At 44.2% G+C, this 23,239-nt stretch overlaps 1 protein-coding gene across 1 annotated transcript in view; it reads right to left on the bottom strand.

Annotated features, from left to right (window-relative positions):
- LOC126278479 (uncharacterized) overlaps positions 1-23,239 on the bottom strand; it is a 139,002-nt gene that overhangs the window by 40,827 nt on the left and 74,936 nt on the right. Inside the window, exons 3-4 of the mRNA XM_049978628.1 lie at positions 20,327-20,607; positions 7,990-8,175 (exon numbers count right to left, since the gene is read on the bottom strand). Of these exons, the coding sequence (XP_049834585.1) occupies positions 7,990-8,175; positions 20,327-20,607 (467 nt within the window). The remainder of the gene's footprint in view (positions 1-7,989; positions 8,176-20,326; positions 20,608-23,239) is intronic.

The following is a 23,239-nucleotide window of genomic DNA, read 5'->3' as shown; positions in this document are numbered from 1 at the left end:
CATGCCGCGACAGCGTGGACGTGAACCGTATGCGCAGATGACGGACTTTGAGCGAGGGCGTATAGTGGGCATGCGGGAGGCCGGGTGGACGTACCGCCGAATTGCTCAACACGTGGGGCGTGAGGTCTCCACAGTACATCGACGTTGTCGCCAGTGGTCGGCGGAAGGTGCACGTGCCCGTCGACCTGGGACTGGACCGCAGCGACGCACGGATGCACGCCAAGACCGTAGGATCCTACGCAGTGCTGTAGGGGACCGCACCGCCACTTCCCAGCAAATTAGGGACACTGTTGCTCCAGGGGTATCGGCGAGGACCATTCGCAACCGTCTCCATGAAGCTGGGCTACGGTCCCGCACACCGTTAGGCTGTCTTCCGCTCACGCCCCAACATCGTGCAGCCCGCCTCCAGTGGTGTCGCAACAGGAGTGAATGGAGGGATGAATGGAGACGTGTCGTCTTTAGCGATGAGAGTCGCTTCTGCCTTGGTGCCAATGATGGTCGTATGCGTGTTTGGCGCCATGCAGGTGAGCGCCACAATCAGGACTGCATACGACCGAGGCACACAGGGCCAACACCCGGCATCATGGTATGGGGACCGATCTCCTACACTGGCCGTACACCTCTGGTGATCGTCGAGGGGACACTGAATAGTGCACGGTACATCCAAACCGTCATCGAACCCATCGTTCTACCATTCCTAGACCGGCAAAGGAACTTGCTGTTCCAACAGGACTATGCACGTCCGCATGTATCCCGTGCCACCCAACGTGCTCTAGAAGGTGTAAGTCAACTACCCTGGCCAGCAAGATCTCCGGATCTGTCCCCCATTGAGCATGTTTGGGACTGGATGAAGCGTCGTCTCACGCGGTCTGCACGTCCAACACGAACGCTGGTGCAACTGAGGCGCCAGGTGGAAATGTCATGGCAAGCCGTTCCACAGGACTACATCCAGCATCTCTACGATCGTCTCCATGGGAGAATAGCAGCCTGCATTGCTGCGAAAGGTGGGTATACACTGTACTAGTGCCGACATTGTGCATGCTCTGTTGCCTGTGTCTATGTGCCTGTGGTTCTGTCAGTGTGATCATGTGATGTATCTGACCCCAGGAATGTGTCAATAAAGTTTACCCTTCCTGGGACAATGATTTCACGGTGTTCTTATTTCAATTTCCAGGAGTGTATTTTGGCTGGAACGGATGTTCGGAAAGGCAGACATGTCAGATGTAGGTACAACGGACGGTACCTAAACGTAAACATGGGATATCTAGTGGGTTTTCAAATACACCAAGTATCTGATCCAGACAGGAACAAAGTGTACAAGAAAGCTTTTGGAAAATTTGGTGCACCTCTGGTTCAGATGATCCATTCACTTTCTGAAAGAAGTAAAAATCTGTCCTACAGGTTTTATTTTGGCAACCTGTATGCATCACATTGTTGATTCATCTGAAGGAACTAGGTTATAGTGTAACTGGGATATTCGTGAGAATCTCCTGTCTACAGTATGACCACTTATATCGTTTAGATATAAATGGAATAGAAGAGATTTTGATTACGAGAGCTACAAGGAAACTCCAGACAAGAGAAGAAAAGCATCGTTGTACCTCAACCATATGTTACTGGAGAATACAACAAAAATACGTTGGGGACTGACCGAATGGAGGAAGATATAGCGTTATAAAGGTTGATTATTAGAGGAAAGAAATGGTGGTGGCCAGTTTTTACGTGACTACTAAATGTGCCCACACATAATGAATGACATAAGAATACGTTGCAGCTCCAGTTTAGGCGTTACGCTGCGAAACGATGTCTGACTTCCAATGTGAACAATCCATAAAGATCGTTGTCATCCTACTTGACATCCAATTTTTTTGTGTGGTCTTCAGTCCAGAGATCCATGCTACTCTATCCTGTGCATGCTTCTTCATCTCCCAGTACCCACTGCAACCCACATCCTTCTGAATCTCCTTAGAGTATTCGTCTCTTAGTCTTCCTCTATGATTTTTACCCTTCACGCTGCTCTCCACTACTAAATTGGTGACTCCTTGATGCCTTAGAACATGTCCTAAGAAACCGATCCCTTCTTCTAGTCAAGTTGTACCACAAATTCCTCTTCTCCCCGATCCTATTCAGTACTTCCTCCTTCGTTAGGAGATCTACCCATCTAATGTCCAGCATTCTTCTGTAGCACTACCTTTCTAAAACTTCTATTCTCTTCTTGTCTAAACTATTTATCGTTCATGTTTCCATACACGACTACACTCCACACAAATCTTTTCAAAAAAGACTTCCTGACACTTAATTGTATACTTGGTGTTAATTAATTTCTCTTCCTCAGAAACGTTTTCCTTGCCATAGATAGTCTACATTTTATATCCTCTCTATTTTGACCATCATCAGTTATTTTGCTCTCCAAATTGCAAAACTCATCTACTGTTTTGTCTCATTTCCTAATTTAGTACCTACAGCATCACCTGATTTAATTCGACTACATTACATTACCCTCGTTTTGCTTTTGTTGATGTTCACCTTATATGCTCCTTTCAAGACACTGTCCATTCCGTTCAAATGCTCTTCCAGATCCTTTGCTGTCTTTGATAGAATTACACTGTCATCGGCAAACCTCAAAGTTTTTATTTCTTCTCCATGGATTTTAATTCCTACTCCACATTTTCTTTTGTTTCCTTTACGTTTGCTCAAGATATACAGATTGAATAACATCAGGGGTAGGCTGTCTCACCCTTCCCAACCACTGCTACCCTTTCATGCCCCTCTACCTTTATAATTGACATATGGTTTCTGTACAAATTGTAAATAGCCCTTCGCTTCCTATATTTTACCCCTGCCACCTACAGAACTTGAAAGAGAGTCTACAAATGCTAGAAACGTGGGTTTGGCTTTCCTTAATCTATCTTCTAAGATAAGTCGTAGAGTCAGCATTGCCTCACGTGTTCCGACATTTCTACAGAATCCAAATTGATATTCCTCGAGGTCGGCTTCTACCAGTTTTTCCATTCGTCTGTAAGGAATTAGTGTTAACATTTTGCATCCGTGACTTATTAAACTGATAGTTCGGTAATTTTCACACTTGTCAACACCAGCTTTCTTTGGGACTGGAATTATTATATTCTTCTTGAAGTCTGTGGCTACTTCGCCCGTCTCATACATCTTGTTCACCAGATGGTAGAGTTTTGTCAGGACTGGCTCTCCCAAGGCTATCAGTATTTGTAATAGAATGTTGTCTACTCCTGGGGCCTTGTTTTGGCTTAGGTCTTTCAATGCACTGTTAAGTTCTTCACGCGGTATCATATCTCCCATTTCATCTTCATCTACGTCCTGTTCCATTTCCATAACATTGCCCTCAAATACATCGCCCTTGTGTAGACCTCCTATATACTCCTTTCACCTTTCTGCTTCCCCTTCTTTGGTTAGAACTGGTTTTCCATCTGAGCTCTTGATATTCATACAAGTGGTTCTCCTTTCTCCAAAGGTCTCTTTAATTTTTCTGTAGGTAGTATCTATCTTACCGCTAGTGATATATGCCTCTACATCCGTATACCTGTCCTCTACCCATCCCCGTTAAGCCATTTTGCACTTCAAATCGATCTCATTTTTGAGACGTTTGCATTCCTTTTTGCCTCCTTCATTTACTGCATTTTTATATTTTCTCATTTCAACGATTAAATTCAATATCTCTCCTGTTACCCAAGGATTTCTACTAGTCCTAATCTTTTTACCTACTTGATCCTCTGTTACCTTCACTATTTCATCTCTCAACGCTGTCCATTCTTCTTCTACTGTATTTCTTTTCCCCATTCTTGCCAATCCTTCCCTAATGGTCTCTGTGAAACTCTCTACAACCTCGGGTTCTTTCACGTTATCAGTTTCCCATCTCTCGAAATTCCTATCTGAATAATCTCCTTCATCTCATCATACATTTCTTCGTCATCCTCGGAGCTAGTGGGCATATAAAGTTGTACTACTGTGGTAGGTGAAACGCCCTGCTAAACCCACAGGAGAGGACAGGTAGTTGGAATTGTGGAAATGAGCGGCTGTCAGCTACACTCGAACACACATGACTTTATTTATTTGACCAAACATTACAGTACAAATTCTTGGACTTAGTTATCGGCTGAATATGCCACACTATTTTACGCCTTAAGGGCACAACCATTAATTTAAAAAAATGCTAAAAGCCATTAACTCAAAATTCAGACGCCAGAAGTGTATTTAGAAGGCAGAAGGCCTCACATTAAGTAAGTTCTATACTCTGGCTGAAGGCCCAAAAATCTATCACTTGAAAAGCAACGACCTTAATTTAAAGACCGCTGAAGGCCGATGATTTCAGACTCAAGGTAAGATTAAATAAAAATCACAAGGCAGAAGGCCTTATCTTCAGTTAGGCTGAAGACCCCAAACTGTCTGATGCTCGAAGGACAAAGTTCCTTAATTTAAAAACGGCTGAAGGCCCCATGACTTAAAACTCAAGGTAAAATAAATTTAAACAACAAAGCCTCATCTTAAATTAGACTGAAGACCCCAAACAATCTAACACTTGGCAAGCAAGGAACTTTAATTTTAAAACTGACTTAAAACACAACTAAAATAATTTTTATTAGGCAGGAAGACCAAGGCTGAAGGCTGAAGGCCAAAACAATCAAACACCTGACAAGCAAGAAACTTTTAATTTTAAAATGGCTGAAGGTCCATGACTCATAACACAACTAAAATAGCTTTTAGTAGCCAGAAGGCCCAAGGCCTTATCTTTAAACAATATTTAATCAGGCTGAAGGCCCAAACAATCTAACACTTGAAAAGAAAGGAACATTAATTTTAAAGCGGGTGAAGGCCCATGACTTAAAACACCATTAAAAACAATTCAACTTTAATTCAAACCATCAGCTAGGAGCCATACAAATAATAAAATAAGAAAAGGCAGTCCAGCTAACGGCGCTCAGAAGTTTCGGGGTCGGCCAGCGCTTGAAATACTAACGATCACTTAGGTGAGGCAGGCGGTCGGCCCAATCATTCTCGATCCGACGCCAGCCCAACCAACAGACAGTTAACGGACCCACCGACAAGGTAACTTGCGCTGCACTCGACCAGCAGACAACTGGGAGTTCAATGCAAAACGTAAAAAGGCATGGACGCCCACAACCATGAATGTAGTAAGCTGTCAAGCTACACACCGTGCTGGACAGTGACAACACAGCGAGGAAAGGACACTGCCTGAATTTACGTTAACGGCCAGGGCAGGTAACCCTAACGTTAACGGCCACAAGGCAGAGAATTCCGCTGGTGCACTTCAATTGCAAGTAACGAAATACAGTTGGACTCCACCAGACGGTGGCCAAATCTTCGCCAACTCAAACACACACATTGTTGCTTGCGGTAATGTCCCAACAGCCAACAACGAGAACCAAACGGCACAATGTGAACAGTCTTGACTTGCTGGTAAATTAAATCGAAACTCAATTTTCGTGTCCAGGGTCGGTGAGCCATGGATCTCCTAGCAATGGGAACAGCCCCACACACTCCGACACTGCGTAGAGACCGCCAGCGAGTCCAGCCAAACCACTTCCCGTGGAGATTTCTTCGCTGCCCCACGCCAACCGACCGACTCCTCAAACACCAGCACGGAGACAGCGCTGAAATAACTGAGCAGTCGATATCACAAGCTAAACACAATTTCACAAACCCTAGGACGAAGAACGCAACCAATGCTAAAAGCAGTGACCGAGCAATGACACGGCCGAAACACGAGTTGAGACACACTCCGCCAACCCATAAGCGACCGGCGAGCAAATACACTTCGTCCGGTAAGACGGACAGCCGACGGTCAACCAAGACCGTCCCCATTTCAAGTCATGTTTGCCACGACGGCCAGGCAAGTCATGGCTATCCAAACCTCACTACTGCTCCAACCCGACCGACTTTCGCTGCGTCCCAGCTCTAGGGCTGCCAGGTGCGAACTGCACTGCTGGCGTGTTCCAACTCGATGCAGATCCGAACTGACTCGCAACACATGACATATGGGGAGTAATAGCAGTTAGCAAAGATAATACGCCACGGCTTATATCGATAAGCGTCACTGCTGCCGCCTACATGCACGCAAGGCTGCAACTCAGTGACTCCATTAATTGAAATTAACATAACGAGGTGGTAGTACAGTGAAAAACAAGATGTCAAATGAGATATGGCATGAACACGAGCCACACATAGCTCAGTAGGCGTGGGCTTTGTGTCTATCTTGGCTACAATAATGCGTTCACTATCCTGTTGGTAGTAGTTTATCCACACTCCTATTTTTTTAGTCGTTATTAAACCTACTCCTGCATTACCCCTATTTGATTTTGTACGTATATCCCCGTACTCACCTGACCAGAAGTTTTGCTCATCCTGCCACCACCGAGCGTGGTGGCACAGTGGTTAGTACCCTGGACTCGCATTCGGGAAGTTGACGGTTCAATCCTGCATCAAGCCATCCTGCTTTATATTTTCCGTGATTTCCCTAAATCGCTTCGGGCAAAAGGCCGGGATGGTTCCTCTGAAAGGGCACGGCCAACTGCCTTCCGCATCCTTCCCTAATCCAATGAGCCTGATGACCTAGCAGTTTGGTCTCCTTTCCAAATCAACCCAACACAACCTTCGTGCCACCGAACTTCACTAATATCTTTAACCTGTCCATTTCTCTTTTAAATTTTCTGACCTACCTACCTAATTAAGGGATTTGGCATCCTATGCTCCGATCCATAAAATTCGAGTTTTCTTTCCCTTGGTAACGATGACCTCCTGAGTAGTCACCCCCCCCCCGGAGATCCGAATGGGGGACTATTTTACCTCCGGAATATTTTATCCAAGTGGACGCCATTATCATTTAACCATACACTAAAGCTGCATGCCCTCGTGAAAAATTACAGCTATAGTTTCCCCCTTTTTTGTGTGCCAGAAGATGATAGGTATGAAACATTGAAATGTTGCCACAAGACGATGCCACCACTCGGCTGATAACCTGAGAAGAATTCATCACTGGAATACTCCGAGAAAGACTGCAGTTGCATATATAATCTAAATTATATAAACCACATTACTTCAGGTGCTGTAATATACTTCAGTTAGACTTTATATAGTGCCTAGCATGACATGTGTTACTCCTCTTGCTTCAATTATTAATTTTTATTTTTTTGGTTTCCTTGTTCTAGTATGTTTCTTTGATGACAATAAAACTATATATGTCTGATTCCTTTATAAAATTCAGAAGAGAAAATCAATTCTAGCAGAGATTGGTTAATAAGTACCAACATAGATTTATGCTGACTTTTGTTAGCTGTGTAACGTAATGAATTCGTGAAAGACGGTAACAAATTCCAATTAAAATATTGCATTCCATCATGCCTTGGTGATAAAACAAACTTATTATGGCTAATATTAATCTCAAAATATTACAGATTTCCGTGTTATAAATTACTCCTGAAAATTACAGACGTATAATAAGATCGTTGGAGTCTACTCTGAAGCCTAACTTTTCCTCTACCTGACTAGACGATGTAATATATAACAGAAATGCACATGTGCTAAAACCCAGCCTGTGTTGACAACACTAACCAAAACGCATGGTAATCAACAAATCGATAGGCTCTTTCTGCTACCCTTTCTCATTCTCATCTAAACTCTTTATCTTATATCTAGATTCTGTGATAATTAGGCTGTTCAGTGGACTGAAATGACTGGTAACAATGTAGTGATAATAATAATAGTTCTTAGGGATGTTACCTATGGGACAACTTAGGAGATGAAAATGGTGCTAATAGCTGAAAGCTTGAGTTTCTGCTCAAATGTGTTGCGAACTGAAATTTTCACACGATTGCTGCCACGGAAAATTCGTTGCCAAGTTGATTCGTGACACGCATGCGTTAATGTGTAACGATAAAACTAAAACTTTTCATCTTGCCTTTGCATTGACTATTGTTAGTCGTTCTGCTACTAACTTACCTATAAGCTTCAGGGTCATAAACTTGTCCGTTGTGGCACTTGTAGAGCAGGGGAGTGAGTACTCCGTTCGCATCTGCCGTGCAGACGTAGTACATGCTAGGATCGGTGGCCAGTGCTCCAGTTTGACCCACACTTATGCAGGCAGGGACGGGGCCACTCGTGCAGACGGAGTCCGTCGTCCGGAAGCTGAAACAGAATGCGTACCAGCCTGTGGAGAATGCTGCCTAGAACCACTCGCGGCATGGCCGTATTTAGTCGTTCAGAAAGAGGCTGTACTGATCGTTCGTGAATATGCTGCAAGGAGATATAGCCCGGGAGTTCTGTTCCCACATAGCATTACACGTGTGTCACATGTGTGATCACGTATATAGTCCCTAAACTACGCAGCAACCTGTGGATTAATTTTTATTAGTTTCAGTAGACTGATTTGAATAAAAGTTCACCCAACACTTTCAGATGGTTACAGAAGTTCACTATTCAAGTGACGAGGTGATCATTTTAATGCATTGGAAGTAAAAGGGCTGATCAGCAAAGACTGGGATTGACTTTTTTCTTGCAGTGGGTTTTTACGTTTCTGTGTATGACTTTGTACACAGTGGTGAGAAGAAGTGGGCTACAGAGTCGTGCAGCAGTCGTCATTGAAGGAAAGCTGGACAGGAGGAGAAATGATTAGCATACATGTTAACAAATTAAACAGAAGGTTTACTTAACTTGTATTTCTCCAAGTGTACAAAGACTCATTACATATGATACAGAAAGGGTAGAGTGCGGCTTAAAATGTCGACAAGGATTAGGTACTCTGTACTGAAGTACGAATGATGGAGTTGGAGCCGCATCTAGGCAACTTCTACGTAGTGTCGGGGCTCTGTGTACGAGTGGGTTGGATGCCTGCCGCCGGCCGCCTTATATTGCGGCGGCAGAAGGTGCTCGCGATACCGAGCCATTGGAGATGTGGCTACACAGGCGTGCTCCATTGAGTGCACCAGATCCAGGGCGACCGCCATCGACGTCTCACTGAAACTTGCAAATCCATTGCCAACTGTAAGATGTCGGTAGGGTGGTATCGATATCTGATACCACGTATGTCTAATTTCCATAGGTAGCAGCACTCTCATATCGGTAGGTTGGTTGTAATGATCTATTTTGTACATGCTCTTTGCGCTTCACATACGAAACAACGCAAGAGCAGTATGGTGCAACAACTTTCTGTGTTCATTCAAACCAAACAGCCACTGAAACTTACAAATAGCTGCAGCAGGCGTACAGTGAAGATGCATTACCTCGTGCAAACAGTGTTAAGGTGGTTCAAGGACTTCAACAAAGGTCAACTTGTCTGTGTTAAGCAAGGTGGGTCTGGTTTTTGGCTCCTGCTCTGGCTGAAGTCAATATCAACAGTGATCCTGTTGACTGTGCATGAGGATCCGTGGATAACCTTCCGCAATCTCAGTGAAGTGTTGAGAATTTCATATGGCGAGTGCCTTCACCATTATGCATAATCATTTCCATATACCCGTGTCCTCTTTGCTAATGGAGGGGATGCGTTTCTGGAATCGATTGTCATCACTGATGAGTCATGGCTGCATTATGATCTTTTAGGAAAACGAGCCAACACAGTGTGGAAATTGATGGGTTCTCTATCACTAGAACAGGCGAACGCTGTTCTGTATGCAAGGAAAGTTATGGTGATCACATTGTTTTACTATCACTGATTAGGAACCACATTGCAAGGAAACTACTAGAACTTTCTCGGACTAGGTGGCCACTTCATCATGATAATGCACAGCCTCAAATCGCAAATCAAGTCATGCACACCTCAACATCACCTGTGTACTGCATCAGCCTTATATACCCGATCTTACAGCCCATGATTTTTTTTATTCCCGTCACTGAAGGCAAAGGCTTGGGGCATTCGATTTGAGAACTCTGAAGCAGTGTTCGAGAAAGTGAGGCGATTCTCGAGGACATTTCAAATAATGGCCTGCACCATGTGTTTGAGGACTGACAGGGACGCTTCAAAAAGTAAATTCAAGTAGAAGGGGATTACTTTGAAAAAGATCATGTAAACACTGTGATGGAATAATAACCATCTGTGAAAATAATCGGTCTCAATTTCTATTGGTAAGCCCTCGCATGAACAATAACTGAAAAACATGAATAAAAGTAAAAAGATAATTTTAACAATTGCTGAAATATACAAATTTACTTAATACTCGAAATTTCCAATTTTAAATAATGAATCCCTTACTGATACTTTGGTATGACATTCCATACAATTCACAGACAATATCTAGCGTACCAGTTTGTCAAACAGATAAAGCACAGACTCTAACAACAAAAGTAAGATTTATACTGAGGAAAGTCATGGCAGCGTAAGTATATATCAGTGGGGTGAATGTGTCAGTCGGATGGGAATCACCACTTCAAGGTGGGCCACCGTCGAAGTGGAACAGAGCAGCAAAAATCAACTACTGAAGATGGACGTGGCGACAATCACACAGCGAACGAAAGTGTCGGAGTTGTTGATGTATCAACATGTACTATCCAGTGTGTCTGCGAGGAGTGATGTACCAGTTGCAGCTTTATAACACGGCGTAAGTCTTAAAAGAAACTATAGAATGGAGCAATGAGTATGAGTGACTCTCTCGGAGTGTACGAATGGATAAGAGCTGGATGGTGTTCTGAAAGCAAGTGCTGCAGACCGCCGGCAGTTTTGTCGAGTTTGCTATTTTCGTAGCATATTGCGAAACTGTCGCACCAAGGGGGCAGCAACGGCAAGGAATACAACAGTCCCATACACAGCATCTACTGCAAGAAACTCGGGAGAGCCAGAGTCGCATATCAGACAAGAAGAAGCACCGTTCCACAAAAGGTTCTATCCCAGTCTCCTAGCAGTGCACATTCGTCATTCGTGAGATGACTGGGTTGAACTTCATCTAGAGTTAACGGCAGCACAGGCCGGTGTTTCCTAACAGATCTCTCATTTCAGTTTTCGTCACAGATAAATCTACAGAAGTGTTAAGTTTGGTGAGTGTGCAGACCATTTGGCGTTTCCTGAACAACCGTTCCAGAGCTCTCCAAAAGTTCACTTAATAGGGCCTGCCGTTACGTATGTCGAATGGGAGGGACATCCGTCATGTTGATACCACAACGATTGCCTTGTGTTCAGTGGGATGTCTTCCAGTAACTGCGTCAGCAACATATCTTAGGAACTCGAGATACTTAATTGTGTTTAGATTTCCATCAACTGAACAACGATGCGGATCTTGAAAAACACTCGGCAAACGTTGATAGACGAAGAGTATTTTTTTTATCAATTTGTTCAAGTGGCTCTGAGCACTATGGGACTTAAATTCTGAGGTCATCAGTCCCCTAGAACTTAGAACTACTTAAACCTAACAAACCTAAGGACATCACACACATCCATGCCCGAGGCAGGATTCGAACCTGCGTCCGTAGCGGTCGCGCGGTTCCAGACTGTAGAACCTAAAACCGCTCGGCCACCTCGGCCGGTTTTTATCAATTCTTTGAGTCAGCATGAATTTTCATCGCCTATTGTGATGCTTGATTTATCGATAGTTTGTAAACACTGTTTTCACTTTTATTTTTAAAATAAGGACATTTTCATGTCATACATTTGTGGCGTTCCCTTTTAGTACTCTCAGCATGAACGTATGCTCTAAGATGGTACAAGCAGTTTTACTCTGTCTTTTCAATTTTATTTAAAAAAAAGGATATTTTCTAGTCATAAACTTGCGGGGTTCCTTTTTAGTAGTCTCTACCTAATCGTATCATACATTCGATCGTCTGTGGTCAAGAGCAGGTGTTTGAAGGTGGCAGGGGTAAAATACAGGGAGCGAAAGGCTATTTACAATTTGTACAGAGACCATATGGCCGTTATAAGAGTCGAGGGGCATGAAAGGGAAGCAGTGGTTGTGAAGGGAGTGAGACGGGGTTGTAGCCTATCCCTGATGTTATTCAATCTGTATATTGAGCAAGCAGTAAAGGAGTGGGAATTAAAATCCATGGAGAAGAAATAAAAACTTTGAGGTTCGCCGATGACATAGTAATTGTGTCAGAGACAGAAAAGGACCTGGAAGAGCAGCTGAACGGAATGGACAGTGTATTGAAATGAGGAAATAAGATGAACATCAACAAAAGCAAAATGAGGATAATGGAATGTAGTCGAATTAAATAGGGTGATGCTGAGGGTATTAGATTAGGAAATGATACTCTTAAAGTACTAAATGAGTTTTGCTATTTGGGGAGCAAAATAACTGATGATGGTCAAAGTAAAGAGGATATAAAATGTACACTGGCGATGGCAAGGAAAGCGTTTCTGAAGAAGAGAAATTTGGTAACATCGAGTATAGATTTAAGTGTCAGGAAATCGTGTCTGAAAGTATTTGTATGGAGTGTAGCCATGTATGGAAGCGAAACGTGGATGATACATAGTTTAAACACGAAGAGAATTGAAGCTTTCGAAATGTGGTGCTACAGAAGAATGCTGAAGATGAGATGGGTAGATGAAATAACTAATGAGGAGGTATTGAGTAGAATTGGGGCGAAGAGAAATGTGTGGCACAACTTGACTAGAAGAAGGGATCGGTGGGTAGGACATGTTCTGAGGCATCAAGGGGTCACCAATTTAGTATTGGAGAGCAGCGTGGAGGGTAAAAACCGTAGAGGGAGACCAAAACAGATTCAGAAGGATGTAGGTTGCAGTAGGTACTGGGAGACGAAGAAGCTTGCCCAGGATAGAGTAGCATGGAGAGCTGCATCAAACCAGTCTATGGACTGAAGACCACAACAACAACAACAATGTATTAGTTTAAATTGAACCCTTAATTTTAAAAGAACTTTTTGAAATTTAACTCTAACCACAAAAATCGAAACAGATATGTAGACCAAAATGACAGCTTTCAGTTGTCTGATAAGTTACCTTTAAATGAAGGCGAATAATTGAATATTTGTTAATAGCTACACGCTGAGACCAGTAAAACGACGTACGACGAAGGAATTATCCGAATACGACGGAAATCGATAGATGTGATGTAAATATGCAGAAAAACAAATGATTACAGTTTCAGAAAAATTCGATGGTTTATTCAAGAAAAAGAGCTTCACAAATTTAGCAAGTCAATACGGCGTTGGTCCACCTCTGGCCCTCATGCAAGCAGTTATTCGGCTTGGCACTGATTCACAGAGTTGTTGGATGCCCTCGAGAAGGATACCATGCCAAATTCTGCCCAACTGGTGCGTTAGATTATCAAAATCTCGAGGTGGTTAAAGGGTGCTGCCCATAATGCTCCAAAAGTTCTCAATTGTGAAGAAATCCGCTGGTCAAGGATGTGCGTGATGTCCTTAGGTTAGTGAGGTTTAAGTAGTTCTAAGTTCTAGAGGACTGATGACCTCAGAAGTCCCATAGTGCTCAGAGCCATTTGAACCAACCAGGATGGTATCCCACCACTATCCAGGTTCTCTCCAGACACGTCTTTGCTATTCATCGGGTCTCAGTTCGAAGCGAGACTCATCACTGAAGACAATTCTACCCCAATGAAATACTTTCGCAGCCGAAGATCAGAAACGCCCCAGACAGAAGTGGGGTGCCAGCCTGACAGCCGCCTGCCACACGGTGCGACAACCAGAATTGATGATCTGGGGTGTCATTCTTTTCATGTGAGTACCTTTTGCTTGTCATCCGTGGCACCCTTACAGTACACCGAACATCGACGACATTCTATGTCCTTTTTTTCTGCCCTTAATGAAAAGGAGTGCAAGTGTCAGTGACTGCTAAGAGTTTAATGGGACGAAGGAAGTCAGGCCCACCACGTTAAAGGTTGTGTGGAGTGAAAGATAAGGTCACACATTTGGGGTCAGTGACAGTTGATTTTCCCATAGGAAAAGTCCGATTTGATGCATGCATGGAGGTAGTAACATGGGTAAGCGAGGGCTATGATATGATTCTAGGCGTAGTAGATTTTTGCATCAACATCATGCCAAAACTGACCTTGGACAGCGAACTGTGGAACTTGGTGGAATGTTGTTTCTGCTAGGGGAAACTGTTGTCGACGCAGAGCTGTCATGACGGGCGTTCAACGTAATGAACAAACCAATTGAACCGCGTACATTAGCATTAAGGCTTAATTCGCATGAGTGTGTATGCCTGGTGGCTTTGGGTAAGTGTGGAGTCCAATCTACCTGTGGGTACTTTATGTGTTATTGAACCATTGCAGGACATCGAAGTTTTGGGTCAATTGGATTGTTTCTACTGCCCGTCTTCGTACTACCTTAGCCAAGAAGGTCGCCAGATCTCTCCTCAACTGAGAACGTTGGGAGCATTGTGGTCAGGGCCCTCCAACCATCTCAGGATTTTGACAACTAACGCACCAGTCAGGCAGGATTTGACACTACATCTCTCATAACTCTCACAATTCTATCAATGAGTGCCAAGTCGAATAACTGGTGAATAAGGGCCAGAGGTGGATCAGTGTGTTACTGACTTTCTCAATTTATAGAGTTCTTTCTTTTGAACAATTCGTCCATTTTTTCTGAAATTGTAATCATTTGTTTGTCCGTACATGTATATAACATTTACAAATTTCCGTCCCCTTCGGATAATTCCTTTGTGGTGCGTCTTTTTCTTTATTTGAGCTACAGTATATTATATGATTATCATGAACGTTCATCTACACCTATATCTACATGGATACTCTGCAAATCACACTCAAGTGCCTGACAAAGGGTTCATCGAACCACTTTCACAATTCTCTGTTATTCTAATCTCGTATAGGGCGCGGAAAGAATGAAAACCTAGGTCTTTCCTTACGAGCTCTGATTCCCCTTATTTTATCGTGGTGATTGTTCCTATGTAGGTCGGTGTCAACAAAATATTTTCGTATTCGGAGGAACAAGTTGGTGATTAGAATTTCATGAGACGATCCCGCCGCTACGAAAAACGCCTTTCATTTAATGATGTCCAGCCCAAATCCTGTATCATTTCTGTGACACTCTCTCCCATATTTCGCGATAATACAAAACGAGCTGCCTCTCTTTGAACTTTTTCGATGTACGCCGTCAGTCCTATCTGGTAAGGATCCCACACCGTGTAGCAGTATTCTAAAAGAGGACAGACAAGCGTAGTGTAGGCAGTCTCCTTAGAAGGTCAGTTACATTTTCTAAGTTTCGTGCCAATAAAACGCAGTCTTTGGTTTGCCTTATCCACAACATTTTCTATGTGGTCCTTCCAATTTAAGTTGTTCGTAATGGTAATACCTAGGTATTTAGATGAATCTAAGGCTTCAGTGTAGGAAACATAACTGTAATATTCTTAGTAATGGGCAAATAATGTCCGTCCCCGGTAGCTGAATGAATGCGTTTAGAAGGCTGGAACTGACAAAAATAACAAGGCAGTGAAGTATTTTTCGATGTCGCTGTTCGGGACTGTTCTTCTGTCCATGTAATTTACCCTGGAAGGAACACACAGCAAGGCTTTACTGAATGATTAATGTAGGTCTGGGAAATGATGATGAGGAACCGTCTGCAGAAGAAGAAAATGTGCTACTGAACTGCCAGTTGAAGGTGACAGTGAAGGTGCTAAATTGTGCTACTGCTAAAGACTCATTTTTTGAATGCTGTAATTTATGACTGCAATTATCTGTCACCTTATTTATGTAATTTCATTGTAGTCATTTTTGTTACCGTTTTTGTGGAATTAAAAAAAATAAAAAAAGTGGTCAGTGCGACAGACTGTCAATCCTAAGGGCCCGGGTTCGATTCCCGGCTGGGTCGGAGATTTTTCTCCCCTCAGGGACTGGGTATTGTGTTGTCCTAATCATCATCGTTTCATCCCAATCGACGCGCAAGTCGCCGAAGTGGCGTCAAATCGAAAGACTTGCACCAGGCGAGCGGTCTACCCGACGGGAGGCCCTCGTCACACGACATTATATTGGGTTCAATAATTATGTATTAACATTTTGGAAAGCAATAATCACGAGGCTGGGATCCATTAGGGCATTTACATCATTTTCTTTGGATGGCCTTGGAGCACATTTCGTGGCAAGCAGGAGTAGAAAGGTGTGGTGTCGAAGGCTGGTTAGCAGTGTGTGCGAACGTGAGACCGTGTCATGTGTGGAGAGGCGAAATTCTGATTAGCATCAATACTAAGCCGACTGAAATGAGATTTTGTGTGGTTGTTGTTTTTATGGTGTAAAGTCGTCTCTCAGAATTATGGGTCGTGCATACAAGGTCTTCCGGTCATAATCTAGTGCTATGGCGATTTAAAGAACAATGGCTCGTATAGGCAACGCGGTTCACCACATATTATATCAGCTTTAATATGTGCAGAGCTTGACAAATTACCAGACACCCAACATCTGCGACGGCAGTACAACCCCTTTAACAACTAAGGAAAGGACGTTTTCGTAAATTTAACTGTGCTTAGAATTGTTCGGGATATTACTCTCTTTTAATGTTGTGCAACTTTTGAATGCAAGCAGGTATTAAAGAAGCTTCTTCAATTCATTCTCCTAGTGTCACTTACTTAATCTTGTTTCCTGATACTGAATTTTGTACAGGTTTCTGGGTAAATTTATACGATCTAAAACCTCTTATGAGAATCTAAGTTTTGGATAAATAATGTCTGCCACAAATTCTAGTTCAATTTAAATATAACTCTGTTATGGCTTAAAGAGATATTACTGCTTCAATTAAATGTTGTGGTCGCTTTGAAAACTTGTTGATGATTAACTTTATTTGAAAATAGCTTCACAGTTTCAAGTAATTAATTTCAGTAACAGTGTATTTCAAAACTTTTAATGATGGTAATCATTGTGCTACGTATTGCTATCGCTCTTTGCATCCATTTTCTCTCTAAGTAAAAGTCAGTTTGTCAAGAGATATTAACTTCATTTCAGTAACAGTAACGTTGTTCTTGAAACGATAAAGTTAAAACGCTCCTTTAGATCTGGCAGCCGATATCTTTGGTTAATAAATATTTTTGCAGAGGGACTGTGGTACGGTACCAGTTTTCTTCGAGTCTTCACACTACATACTGCTGTGTTTAGGATAGAACCATGTTCTAAGAAATTGGCAGTGAAATGAAGTGTCATTTATGTGTGTACCAGAATTGTAAATTAGACACCTATTCCTCATCCTGCTTTGGAAAGCAGTCAGTAATACTTTTTGATTGAATCAACAATAAATTCCAGTTATCTGTACTTGGTAAAAAGCACTAAAAACATTTGAACTGCCTTAAATATAGCGTTCGTTAAGTGCAGAATAAACGCCAGTTTTCAACTGAGTGAGCAAAAGCGATAGTGTTCGTGGAAATAATGTGTATCGTGAACGGTAGTTTCCTGTGGCAACGCGCCCACAGGCGAGCAATGGGCACAGGAACAGTCTGTACGCAGGAGCCAGGAACATGGACTGTGGTTTCCAGATGTCAATAGTTCGATTCTCTATAGTACCGAAACACTGCTGCAACAAAAAAGTAGTTAGAACAAATTAGTTCACATCTGTCATTTTCGTAATTAAAAAATAAAGCCCCAATTACGAAAAATTTAAAGTTCAGCTCCACACGATATGTTCCGTAAAAATTTAACTGACTGGCGACAAGGGAAATGGCGAGTTTTGTTTATGTATCTAGCTCAAAAACGCAAGGTATAAGTAGGCTGTTTAGGTTTTTATGTTGGTAACGCCACGTAGAGCTCTGTATGAAAATCACTGACTGTGCTGTGTGCAGTCTGTGGCTGATTTGCATTGTTGGAATATTTGTTATTGTGGTGTTGAGCAGTTGGATGCGAACAGCGCGTAGCGTTGCGCAGTTGGAGGTAAGCCGCCAGCAGTGGTGGATGTGGGGAGAGAGATGGCAGAATTTTGAGAGCGGACGATCTGGACGTGTGTCCGTCAGAAAAACGAAATTTGTAAGACTGGACGTCAAGAACTGATTTTGAACACTATTAAGGTAAATACATTGTTAGTTCTCTGTCAAAATCTTGTTAACTATGCCTATCAGTAGCTAGTGCCTTCAGTAGTCAGAATCTTTTATGTAGCTGGCAGTATTGGCGCTTGCTGTATTGCAATAGTATTGTCTTCAAATAGCCTTCTCTCATAATACGCAAGTTACAATAATCCTTTTGACACGGATATGATGTTTCTCATTATTTTATTGGAACGAATCACACAGTTAACAATACTTCGAGTAACGAAGATTTTTGTGAGGTAAGTGATTCATGAAAAGTATAGGTTATTGTTAGTCACGTAACGTAAGAGCTTTAGCAGCACAGTAATTCATAAATTTTCCTAAGGGGATGTTTCAAAGAGAGACTGATAATATGTAGGGTAGTTGTGTTGTATGGAACTGGGGACCTACAAACGACGGAGAGGCGTCGCTCCCGCCGTAGCCCTTGGTGGTTCATAACCCCACAACAGGCTACAACAGTCCACTCACCCCACCGGCGCCCCATACCAAACCCAGGGTAATTGTGCTGTTCGGTCCCCAGTGGATCCCCCCTCCCCCGGGAACGTCTCACACCAGACTAGTGTAGCCCCAATGTTTTGCGTTGGAGAGTAATTATGGTGTACGGAGTGTGTATGGAGACAGTGTTTGTGCAGCAATCGCCGACATAGTGTAACTGAGGCGGAATAAGGGGAACCAGCCCGCATTCGCCGAGGCAGGCGGAAAACCGCCTTAAAAACCATCCACAGCCTGGCTGGCACACCGGACCTCGACACTAATCCGCGGCGCTGTTTCGTGCTGGGGACTGGCACGCTTTCCTGCCCAGGAAGCAGTGCGTTAAGCCGTCGGCACACGGACCGTGCTGTCGAACGTTAACGTTGAGCGTGCCAAGTTCAACGTGCTGCTGAACGCTCAGGAGCGATGAGAGTTGTGCATACGGTACGTGGGCCCCAACGTGGTATACGCGATCGCAACGCACTCCAGCGGCAGTTGAAGGATGCTTCTAGTTCGTAAATCACACTGTTTACTCAACGGGAGCGCCTAAAATTCCATTTCTAGCTCTATTAAAACCCACATTTACTCCATCGTCCACGAAAAGGAATGTACCATGTCCAGTCAATAAGGACACACGCATATTAAAGTTCCTCTACAAACAGTGCATTACAAATTTGGAATACTTCTCCGCATCAGATAAAGATTATTTCATCATTCCCACATTTTAGTAAAACCTCAAGGTCAGTCTTACTTGATCACTGTTCGTACCCAGAAGCAGAATCTTTGCGACATGTGAATTACGAAGCGTAAAAGAAAAAGGAGCAAAATATCTTTATAGAAGTAGCGCAAGCTATCCTGTAGATTAAGCCAATCAAACAAAGTCACCCCTAAAAAAAAGGTGAACTTATATTTACATAACATCAAATATTATAGTATATATTTATATTAATCTAATGATAAAGTATCAGAACCTAATAAAAACGGGAATGTTAGGTGGTTGTGCCAAGGGGCGAACCACCGAACCGATTCACAACTCTGTACAGGAGAGGGAGGCTACTCATTACGCTAAAGCAACAGCAGACCTTTCTCTTGTAATCATATTTTGTTACCCAGTGCTGTAAACCTTAATCGTAGATATGTTATTAATTGAAATTTAATTATAACAAATTGTACCAAGAACAATACGTTTTGGGTGCATCTTCAGTGCGTCGCTGCCTTCAAATAGCCTTCTCTCATAATACGGAAGTTACAATAATCCTTTTGACACGGATATGATGTTTCTCGTTATTTTATTGGAACGAATCACACAGTTAACAACGGGTTTTCCAGTGATTCTCAGTTTGCTGGTGCTCAGAAACGGCATACATACGTATAGGCATGAAATGAATGCCAATATGGGACCTCACAACTCTGTACTGAAGGGAGACGGTGTGCTTATGACGTAGGTGGCATTGTGACCTCTCATTGGTCAACGCTCAGACGCACGCTCAGAATATCTGACATGCCAGGTATTGCTCTGCACGTTCGGAAAGACTCCCGAGCGTGCTATTCCACGCTATGACGTCAGAAGCTCGGCACGCTCAACGCTCGGATTCACGGTCAGTGTGCCGACGGCACGGCTAACCGGGTGGGCTGTATGGTAGTCACTTCGGTACACAGTTTGAAATGCTGTGTTACTCACGTGTAGCCTAGCACTATTCGCAACAGTACAGTTGATGGATAAGACTCCTCTGTGAGAACACTTTGTCTTTGTGCGCGTGTGTCGGAAGATTAGGCATAGTTTGACGGATGTGTAGTGCACTTCTCCCACCACGCGCGTGCCGTTATTTGACAAAATTACAGGGTTAGCTGTGGTCCTTTAAATGGTAGGTTGTGGCCAGTCCTTACCTGCACTCACTCGTGAGAGGATTGTAGGCGTAGCCGTCCGCGCACTGGTACGGCGTGGACTGGATGTTGGCGGCGAGGCAGATGTGGTAGACGGTGCAGTCGTAAGGGTCTGGGAAGTAGCCGAACTCGGTGCAGAAGATGCTGCCGCCCGGGGTGCTGCCACAGGACGTGGCGCCCTCCACGCACGCCCCCTGCTCGGCGCTGCACCTCGTGTCCGAGGAGCAAGTCTCCTGTGGCACCTCACGGAAGCCTCCTTGGCCGTCTGACACGCAGAGGATCACCTGTACGGTGCAAAAGGTCCTTTCACTTGAAGGAAGCCTCCTTTGCCAAATGGAATCTATTGATGCCAAACATTGTCTAGATGTGTAGTAAAGAACAGAGTATGCACCCAGTTCATTGGCCCGAGAGCAATTGAATAAACATGTTGCTGAGAGGAGTTTGAGTCCAGAGCTTTCGTCTGCGTGTGTGCTTGTCAAGTTTCTCGTACTTATATTACACCGAGGAGCCAAAGAAACTGGTACTCTGCCTAATATCGTCTAGCGGCCCCGTGAGCACGCAGAAGTGCCGCAACACGATGTGGCATGGACTCGACTAATGTCTCAAGTAGTGGTGGGGGGAACTGACACCTTGAATCCTGCAGGGCTGCCCATAAATCCGTAAGAGTACGAAGGGGACAGCACATTGCAATGCATCCCAGATATGTTCAGTAATGTTCATGTCTGGGTTCAAATGGCTCTGAGCACTATGGGACTTAACGTCTGAGGTCATCAGTCCCCTAGAACTTAGAACTACTTAAACCTAACTAACCTAAGGACATCACACACATCCATACCCGAGGCAGGATTCGAACCTGCGACCGTAGCAGTCGCGCTGTTCCAGACTGAAGCGCCTAGAACCGCTCGACCACCGCGGCCGGCGCTCAGGTCTGGGGAGTCTAGTGGCCAGTGGAAGGGTTTAAACTCAGAGGAGTGTTACTGGAGCCTCTCTGTAGCAATTCTGGATGTATATGGTGTCGCATTGTCTTGGTGGAATTGCCCAAATCCTTTGGAATGCACAATGGGCACTAAAGGATGCAGGTGATCAGACAGCATGCTTACGTACGTGTCACCTGCCACAGTCGTATCTAGGCGTATCAGGGGTCCCATATCACTGCAACTACACGCGCCCCACACCATTACAGAGCCTCCACCAGCTTAAATAGTCCGCTGCTGACATACAGGGTCCACGGATTCCTGAGGTTGTCTCCATATCCGAGCACGTCCATCCGCTCCATACGATTTGAAACGAGACTCGTCCGACGAGACAACATGTTTCCAAACTTCCTGGCAGATTAAAACTGTGTGCGAAGCCGAGACTCGAAGTCGGGACCTTTGCCTTTCGCGGGCAAGTGCTCTGCCAACTGAGCTATCCAAGCACGACTCACGCCCCGTGTTATATAGGCTTTGCTAACTGCAGCGCCGTATTCTGCCTGTTTACGTATCTTAATTTGAAAATGCATCCCTAAACCTGTTTCTCTGGCGCTTCAATGTATATACAGTGTCAACAGGCGGCAGTATTTTTGTATCGGTTGGTTGATAGCAATGCTCTATTTTGTACACGCTCCTTGTACTTCCCATATGAAACAGTGGACGTGACACGAGAAGATCAGTATGGTGGAATAAAATTCTGTATTCTCTGAAGCCATACAACCACTGAAAGTTACGATAAGTTGCAGCAAACGCATGGAAATGGAAATTTCGTGTGGCTAGGGCCTCCCATAGGGCAGACCGGTCGCCTGGTGCAAGTCTTTTGAGTTGACACCACTTGGCGACTTGCGCGTCGATGGAGAGGAGATGATGATGATGACGAAGACAACATAACACCCAGTCCCTGAGCTGAGAAAATCTCCGACCCAACTGGGAATCGAACCTGGGTCCCTTGGCATGACAATCCGTGGCGTTGACCACTTAGCTATCAGGGCGGACAGCAAGCTTATGGTGAAGATGTACTACCTCGTGCAATAGTGTGTATATGGTTCAAGGACTTCAACAAATGCCGATTTGTTTGTGTCATACTACGTGTGCCTGGTGTTTTTGCTTCTGCTCTCAGTAAAGTCAACATCAACACAGCTGCTGTGATCGTCCATTAGGATCTATCCATCTCCTCCTATCCACCGCTTTGTCCACCTCCTCCTGCCCCTCTCTCACCCCCCTCTGTCCATCATCTCCTCCCCCTCCCTCGATTTGTTTTCTCTTCCCTTTCTCTGCTTGTGCCCCTCTCCCCCCCCCCCTCTCTCTACCCATCACCTCCTCCCTCCTTTCTTTGTCCATCTTCTCCTCCCCCTCTGTCTGTCTTTCTCTCTCCCTCTCTCTCTCCCTCTCCACGTCCTCCTGCCCCTCTCTCACTCCTCTGTCCATCACATCCTCCCCCTGTCTCGGTTTGTTTTCTCCCCCCTTTCTCTGCTTGTGCCCCTCTCTCTCTGCCCATCACCTCCTCCCTCCTTTCTCTGTCCAACTTATCCTCTCTCTCTCTCTCTCTCTCTCTCTCTCTCTCTCTCTCTCTCTCTCTCTATCTATCTATCTCTCTCTGTCTCTCTCTCCACCTCCTCGTGCCCCTCTCTCACTCCTCTGTCCATCACCTCCTCCACCTCTCTCAGTTCGTTTTCTCCCACCCCCCTTTCTCTGTTGTGCACCTCTCTACCCCCTCTCTTTGTCCATCACCTCCTCCCTCCTTTCTTTGTCCATCTTCTCCTCCCTCTCTCTCTCTCTCTCTCTCTCTCTCTCTCTCTCTCTCTCTCTCTCGATCTCCTCCTGCCCCCTCTCTCTGTCTGTCTGTTCCTTACCACGTTCTATATGTATTTCTTCCCACCCCCTGTCACCTCCTCTTTGCCCCTCTCTCTTACCTTGAGTCTTGTTTATTATCATTGCAAATTCA

The sequence above is a fragment of the Schistocerca gregaria genome, chromosome 6 (genome assembly GCF_023897955.1).
Source record: "Schistocerca gregaria isolate iqSchGreg1 chromosome 6, iqSchGreg1.2, whole genome shotgun sequence".
In the NCBI taxonomy this organism is placed as follows: Eukaryota; Metazoa; Arthropoda; class Insecta; order Orthoptera; family Acrididae; genus Schistocerca; species Schistocerca gregaria.
The sequence above is the reverse complement of the archived record's forward strand: the minus strand, read 5'-3'. Positions and strand labels throughout refer to the sequence as shown.